At 33.6% G+C, this 8,629-nt stretch overlaps 1 protein-coding gene across 1 annotated transcript; it reads left to right on the top strand.

The window, feature by feature from the left end:
• On the top strand, positions 2,125 to 3,506 carry LOC109353957. The gene is made up of 3 exons (XM_019596309.1): positions 2,125 to 2,733; positions 2,843 to 2,949; positions 3,038 to 3,506. The coding sequence occupies exons 1-3, from the start codon at positions 2,125 to 2,127 to the stop codon at positions 3,504 to 3,506; spliced, it is 1,185 nt and encodes a 394-aa protein (XP_019451854.1).

The raw sequence follows: 8,629 nt of genomic DNA, 5'->3' as shown, positions 1-8,629 counted from the left end.
TTTACTTGTCAATATTTCTTAAACAAAATCAACCAAAAAGATATTTTAAAACATTATTAGTAAAATAACATGTTTATAATAATATTCTATTAGGCAATTCCTTGTGATTCGACATAACCCTATACTATACTACAATTGAATCTTGAAAGAGATGCAAATGTAAAATAGTAAAGTGTTAACTTATAAATTTTATCTGTTGACAAATAAAGAAACCTTGAATCAAAGTGCAATTTAATTCATAATTTTTATCTTCGTTAAAAGGAAAAATACGCAGTTATAATGAGTGATCTAACTACTAACTTTTACTTTCAGTCATTTACATTTTCGTAACTAACATTTATTTGCTATTATTTAAATTATGCAAATAACTATTTATTTCTGTATTTATTCTTTATACCAACCCTTTGAAAGAAGAGGCATGGTTAACTTCTAAATTTATTCTTTTGACATTTTATTATTCTTCGATATTAACCTTTCATAAGAAATGGTATGGTTAATATAATAAAATGAGATCGACCTTTATGGTATGGTTAAAAGGAACTCGAAAAGGGAGTAAATAAATAAAGTCACTAACTAATTAAATATCACTCATTATCACTTGTATTAATTTGCTAATTTCATACCATTAAACTAGCGTTGGAATTTATTTCAACAAAGCCGAGATGATATAAAATTGTTAATAATTCAATAAAGCTAAGTTTTTGATTAAAGGAACATTCTTGAAACCATTATACCGGTGTTGAAATTTATTCCAACAAAGACGAGATGTCGAGCAAAGAATCGACTATTAAATAAAATAATTAGAAACTTGATGCCTAAAAATAAAGCAAGCATCGAAAAACAATCTTTCAACAAATTGGCGCCACTGTCAGGGAATTTCTAAATAATAGAATTTATTATTTATTATGCTATATTAGTAATAATCTTGTACAAAAATCTTTTTTCACTTATGTACAAATCAATTTAAACTTATTAAATTTATGTTCTTTTCTACTAATTTTTATTCGGAAATAGACATATTTCCTTTTCATTGTTTTATTTCAGAAAAATGGATCAACATATCAACATCCAAATTAAAATAGACAATTTCATAAAGGAGATTCAACAGAAGCTCAATAAAGTGCACCAAAAGTTACAAACACTACCAAAACAATCGGAGGAACAACACTCCTGGTGTCATGGTTGTGCAAATCAACAATCAGTCTGTTTCATTAGAAACCACTCAGCATCACACGTACCCCAAAGTAAACTGTGGGAGATACTTGAGCAGTTCATGCAGACAACTATCAAGCATCAACAAATCACAGACAATGCTATTAAAAATATGGGGAATCAACTCAGACATAGTTGAACATCATTCAACTATTTCAACGCATTGCAGAAGTATCACAATAAGAAGTGGAAAAATAGTAGGATGGGATATTGAAAAAGAAAAGGAAAAAAGAAAAAAGAAAAAAGAAAAGAAGAAAAAGAAAAAAATGTATATAAAAAAATAGATACACCAGAAACTAGTAGGGAACAAAAACAAGAAAAAACTATACTTGCTAGTTCAGAAAAAATACCCTATCCCCCAGTTTCATCAAATGTCAAGAAGGAAGAGCGGTTTGCTCGGTTTATGGAAATATTTAAGACATTATAAATCAGCATTCCATTCTCCGAGGCCTTGGAACAAATGCCTACTTATTCCAAGTTCATGAAAGAACTGCTATCAGAGAAGAGGAAACATCAGGAGAAAGAAATTATCCAACTCAATGCAACCTGCAGCGCGATCCTTCAAACAAATGTCCCTCACAAGCTAAAAGATCCAGGAAGCGTAACTATTCTGGTGACAATTGTGGAAGTTTCAATAGGCAAAGCACTAGTTGATCCTGGAGCAAGTGTTAGCCTAATGCCACTTTCAATGATTAAGAGAATAGGGGGGTTGCAACAAAAACCAACCAAAATGTCTCTACAACTTGTTGACAGATCCATTAAATATCCGGAAGGAATTGCAAAAGATGTGTTAGTAAAAGTGGATAAGTTCCTGATTCTTGTAGACTTTTCTGTTATTGACATCTCTGAAGATGTAGACATCCCACTCATTCTGGGACGTCCATTCATGAGAACAACAAAAATGGGATAAATATGGAAAATGGCAAATTGATAGTTCGAGTAGAAAATGATGAAATTCAGTTTGACATTTTCAAGGCCATGCATCATCCAAGAGATAAGGGGCAAAGTTTCCAGATCGATATTCTTGAAGAAATCTGCTCAGAACAGCCTCAGCCTGATAACTCTTGGGACATGCAAGAACATAATCTAGAGGACGGAGAAAAAGAACAACTAATCAGAAATCCTTCTGATAATCAATTTTCTCCTGAACTAGACCAAGGTGGAGATGAGAAAAAAGAACCAGAACCAGAACTGAAGGAGTTACCATCACATTCAAAGTATGTATTTCTAAAAGGTGACTCCCACAAACCAATTATGATAAGCAACTCACTATCCACCTTGGAGGAAAAAAAACTGATACAAGTCTTGGAAAGGCACGAACAAGCAATTGGTTGGATGTTGAAATATCTAAAAGGAAATAGTCCTTCTTACTGCATGCATAAAATGATGATGGAGGATGATTTCAAACCAGTAGCTCAACCACAAAGGAGGCTCAATCCAACGATGAAAGAAGTTGTTTGGAAGGAAGTTGTAAAAATGTTAGAAGTCGGAATGATTTACCCCATTTCCGGAAGCAAATGGGTAAGTCCTGTGCAAGTAGTACTCTAGAAAGGAGGAATTACGATAATCCGAAATGACAACACTGAGCTCATTCCAACTCGAGTTGTTACTGGTTGGAGAGTATGCATAGATTACCATAAACTCAATGCGGCTACTAGAAAAGATCACTTCTCCTGCCCTTCATGGACCAGATGTTAGAAAGATTATCAGGGCAGACCTTCTACTATTTCCTAGATGGTTACTCAAGATACAACCAAATTGTTGTAGATCCACAAGATCAAGAAAAGACAACATTCACTTGTCCTTTTGGTGTCTATGCCTACAGCAAGATGCCGTTTGCTACTTTTCAAAGATGCATAGTGGCTATTTTTGCTGATTTGGTGCAAAAATGCATCGAGGTCTTCATGGATGATTTTTCAGTATTTGGAGATTCTTTTGATATATGCCTGAAGAATCTGGAGACAGTCTTAGAAAGATGTGTTGAGACAAACCTGGTACTAAATTGGGAGAAATGTCATTTCATGGTCACCCAAGGCATTGTTTTGCGGCACAAAATTTCAAGAAAAGGAATAGAGGTTGATAAAGCAAAATTAGAAGTCATAGAGAAGCTTCCACCACCAACAAATGCTAATGGCATCAGAAGCTTTCTGGAACATGCTGGATTCTACCGATGTTTTATCAAAGATTTCTCCAAAACAAATAAGCCCATTTGCAACCTTCTCCTAAAAGATTCCACTTTTAATTTTGATGATTCTTGTTTAGAAGCATTCAATTCTTTGAAAATTGCTTTGTAATCGCCCCTGTCATATTTATACCAAATTGGGATCTACCTTTTGAATTAATGCGTGACGCTAGTGATTACACAGTTCGTGTAGTTTTGGGACAGAGAAGGGAAAAGGTTTTCCATGCAATACATTATGCTAGCAAAGTTTTAAAGGAGACGCAAGTTAACTATGCCACTACAGAAAAGGAATTTCTAGCTATTGTATTCGCATTAGAAAAATTTAGAAGTTATTTGATTGGGGCAAAAATAATTATTTTTACAGATCACGCCGCAATCAAATATCTACTAAAAAACCTGACTCCAAGCCACAGTTAATACGCTGGGTGTAACTTTTGCAGGAATTTAACTTGGAAATACATGACAAAAGTAGGAAAGATAATCTTATGGCAGATCATTTGTCAAGATTAATCAATGAAGAAGTCGCAAAAGGAGAGGGAGAAATAGCTGAAGCCTTTCCGGATGAAAAACTATTTCTCCTTCAAGAACGATCATGATTTGTTGATATAGCCAACTACAAAGCCTCTGGAATTATTCCTGGTCATTTCAACTATCACCAAAAGTGAACATTTCTCAAGGAAGTCAACCATTACGTTTGGGATGAGCCATATTTATTCAAAGAAGGAACTGACAACATCATTCGAAGATGCGTTGATTCAACTAAGGCCTAGAAAATTCTATGGCATGGCCATAACTCGGCCTATGGAGGGCACTACAATGGAGAAAGAACTACTGCAAAAGTCCTCCAATCTGGTTTTTTCTGGCCCTCAATTTTTAAAGAAGCCAAAAGCTTTGTTCAAAAATGTGATGCATGCCAGAGATCCGGTAGAATTAGGAAACAAAGTGAAATGCCCTTACAAAATATTTTGGAAATAGAAATTTTTGATTGTTGGGGTATTGATTTCATGGGCCCTTTCCCATCATCATTTTCAAACGAATACATCTTGGTTGTTGTTGACTATGTTTCTAGATGGGTAGAAGTATTAGCAATGCCAAAAGCGGATGGAAAAACGATTATAAAATTGTTGAAGAAAAATATATTTACCCGCTTTGGAACACCGAGAGTGCTTATAACTGATGGAGGGTCCCATTTTATATACTCCCAATTGCGCAAAGTTTTAGAATTTTATAATGTTAGACATAAGGTAGCATCACCTTATCTTCCATAAACCAATGGGCAAGCAGAGGATTTCAACAGAGAATTAAAGAGAATTTTAGAAAAAAATGGTATCTTCCACAAAGAAGGATTGGTCACAAAATTTGGATGACACTCTGTGGGCATATAGAACTGCATATAAGTCACCAATAGGCCAAACCCCATACCAACTAGTTTATGGCAAAGCTTGTCATTTACCATTTGAATTGGAGCATAAAGCCTATTGGGCACTTAAGTTTTTAAAATTTGACTTGAATGATGCAGGAACAAAATGAAAGAATCAACTACATCAATTAGAACAAATGAGGTTCTAAGCTTTTGAATTGTCAAGACTGTATAAAGAAAAGGCTAAAATGTACCATGACTCTAACAATCGGAGGAAAGATCTTTGAAAAGGTCAAAAGGTACTTTTGTTCAATTGAAGATTGAAACTACTTCTAGGAAAATTCAAGACCAGATGGTCAGGGCCCTTTGTGATAAAAGAAGTTAAAGAATATGGAGCAGTTGAATTGGAAGATCCAAAGTCTCAAACGACTTGGACATTGAATGGATAGAGGTTAAAACCATACTTGGGTGATGAATCAGGCTCCATCGTCGAAATTGCATCAGAATAACCTCTACCAAGCGTCAAGCTGTTGACATTAAACAAGCGCTTGGTGGGAGGCAACCCAGTAGTTGGTTAGTTTTTAAATTTCTTTTTAATATTATGTTTTAATTAAATTTATGTTTAAATATTATGTTATTCTTTAGAAAATTTCATATGCATCAAACATCTCCTTTAAACCAATTTTTCCATTGTCTTGAGGATAAGCCATCATTTAAAGAGGGGGAATATGGTCTAATGCATATGAAATTTTTTAAAGAAAGTTAATAGTATATATAAGATTGTATAGTTATTTAAAAAGGTAATTTGATTGTCCTTAAAACTAAAAAAAATCAAAAATCCGAATTCAAAGTGGTTAAATGAAAAATTGTGGCATGATTACATAATTTAAAATGCAAAGCGTATCTTGACTTAAACTTTTATTGAGATATATGCTAAACGTTTTGTGAAAAAAATCACATAATGTCATAACTTGAAACTTTTATTAAATTTGTGTAACATGATCTTTGCCAATATTTTTAAAATCAAGAAGTGTAAATCCTAGCCAAGTGAGGGAGTGAGCCAAACACGTGAGGATTAAAGTTAAATCACCATTTGATTTTTCTAATTAAACTTGTTTGAGTTTTTAAATCTCTTAATTGCATAAGATTGATAGGAAGTGATCAAGGCATGCCATTTCTTTAGTTGAACCAAATGACCAAAAGTCTAACAAAAAATTAGGATTATCCTTTAACAAGCCCCTTTGAGCCAAACAAAGTAAAATATTTTTTTCAAAATATACCATGAAACAAAATTTGAAAACAAATGTTCTAAAGAGAGCATTAAAATTTTAAAGGATGTTTGAAAGAATTAAATTGGGGGGAAAATTGGTGGACTTGGCTTCCTAAAAAGAAAAAGAAAAGAATTTTTCAATCTCTATACAAAAACAACAAAAAAGTTGTAAAAGAAAGTGGAAAGAAAAGAGCTTGAGAAATGCAAAAGAAAAGCCAAAAATAAGCCAAGGTTCAAATGCTAAGAGGATTGGAAAAAGAGAATTATAAAAAAAGTAGAGTAAAATGCTTCATTGAGAAAAAAATTCAAAAAAAATGCTCTCTTTTGACTTTAACTTAACTTAATTACCTAGAAAAACCATGATTGTCCAAACCAAGACTCATTACAACCGAAAACAAGACTTTAGTGATCCTTTATTGATTATGCAATTTAAGAGAATAGGTGAGACAAAGAACAAGTTCAAATTACTATAATCAAATGGTTGAAAAATTGAGTGAAACACTTACCCCTATGAAGTTTCAATTTTGAACTTGTGTGCAAAAACACTTTTTGATTGAAAAATATTTGCTTAGGTAAATTGTTGCACATTTTTTGATGAACAAAAGCATAAAATTCATGTTTGGAGCATTATGTGTTAAAAATTCACAAATCATGAAAAATATCATTGAAAACATTTTTTTGATCATGCTTAAGCAAAATTGAGATCATGTAAATCATATCTTAAAATATTAGTCAAGTCTTGAATTCGGATAAGCTTTACCTTTTGTTTGAGGACAAACAAAGTCTTAAGTTGGGGGGATTTGATAAGTGCCAAAAATACCTAATTTTCATACACTTTTCATGACACTTATCCTTGGATAAATTGAAAAAACCAACTTAATTCAACACTTTTTGAATAAAATATCACAATCTTGTAAATATACTTTGTATATTTCTTTTGTACTGTATTTTGTAGGATTTAGGTAGAAAAGAGAAGAATTTATCAAAGACGTACAAAGTGCTTAAAATAGACCAAAATGCTCACCACATAAGCATGACTCATCAAAATTTGGCCTATATGGAATAAACATGAAGCTGCTCACTAAGCTTAGCTTGGACCAAACCCACGCCCAACATGCCGTGGACACCAACCTAGCACAGTCAGACCAAAATTACAAGGTCACAACCAACCTGGCACGATCAGAACACAAGCCTGACACAAGCCAACTTGCTCAAGCAGACAACTTAGTGGAGCACCTAGACTGTCCAGCGTGGAACCACACACCTGACCAGGTCAGCAAGCACCAGACCACATTACCACTAGCAAGGTCAGAGCTGCTCAAGCAGGCAGCTCAGCGGTGCTACATAGGCACTTAACGGTATGCACCGAGCAAGTTGGTCAAGTTGACTTAACCACCAAGTAATCATGACATCATGCATGACCTCACTCCAAGTAGCCTCCATAGGCTTTTCAGAGGTAGCTGACAATAGCTGAGCCAAGTAGCCCACCATAGCTTCGGTGAGTCAGCTCAAGCATGTGACTGAGCTGCTTGGCCAAGTGACCAAACCTATGCTGAAGGGTTTGGTTAGCAGCTTGGTGGTGGAACCAAGCAGCTCAGCAGGGTCCAGGAAGGCCTATAGAAAGGATGCACCTCAAAGGGAAAAACACATTCCATTTTTCATTCTAACATCCATTCTTACATTCAACATTTAAACTGAATTCTTCTCTTTCTCTTCTTTTAATTTACTTGGAGAATTTCCACTCCAAAGTAGTTTAGGTAAGTGTAGGTTGTAGTTTTTCTTTCTTAATTCAAGAGGAGAAAGGAGATGGAAAATGAGATGCAAAAACATAATTTTGTAATCTCATTTAGGATCAAAAGCATCTCATCCATGGATAGATGGTTCATGCTCCTACAAATTGACTTGGATTATTGTGTAATTTCTTCTCTTTAATTTATTATCTTTTGAAATCAATGCATTCAAGTTATTACTTTTGGGTTAAGTTTTGATTCTTTATGAAGTTCTTAATGCGGTTTTAGCTTGATCACCCAAAATTTGAATTAAAGATCCAAAATGCGTCTTCTTAAAGTGTTGACAAGTGAACTAAAAAGTATAACCTACACCTTAGTTCACTTGCCAAATCAAGCATCTATTTTAAACAACTTATGTTCAAGGCTAAATAAAGTTAATGGAGCCTAAAGTAAGGTGTGACAACTTACACCGACGAGTGGCACTTAACTATTATTTAGTGTATTTCATAAAGTATGAAAATCATCTTATCATTCTAGGACACTAGATGAAGGATTTAGAAATGATGTATGGAATTAACCAAAGGTATAACACATAACTTGTATTGTTTTCAAAATCAATTAAGTGTAGAAACAAATCCATATTTCCAAACCAATTTCCTCCTCAAGAATTTGTGCATAATATTTGTTTTATGATTATGTTTACTTGTCAATATTTCTTAAACAAAATCAACCAAAAAGATGTTTTAAAACATTATTAGTATTATAACATGTTTATAATAATATTTTATTAGGAAATTCCTTGTGGTTCGACATAACCCTATACTATACTACAATTGAATCTTGAAAGAGATGCAAATGTAAAATAGTAAAGTGTT

The sequence above is a fragment of the Lupinus angustifolius genome, chromosome LG08, assembly GCF_001865875.1.
Source record: "Lupinus angustifolius cultivar Tanjil chromosome LG08, LupAngTanjil_v1.0, whole genome shotgun sequence".
Taxonomy (NCBI): Eukaryota; Viridiplantae; Streptophyta; class Magnoliopsida; order Fabales; family Fabaceae; genus Lupinus; species Lupinus angustifolius.
This window is presented reverse-complemented; position numbering and strand designations above follow the sequence as displayed.

Coding starts and splice junctions, on each gene's coding strand:
- LOC109353957 (XM_019596309.1), top strand. CDS start 2,125: ATGGAAAATGGCAAATTGATAGTTCGAGTAGAAAATGATGAAATTCAG. Junction 2,734..2,842: donor CCATTTCCGGAAGCAAATGG/GTAAGTCCTGTG, acceptor GAGTATGCATAG/ATTACCATAAACTCAATGCG. Junction 2,950..3,037: donor CTTCTACTATTTCCTAGATG/GTTACTCAAGAT, acceptor CTATGCCTACAG/CAAGATGCCGTTTGCTACTT.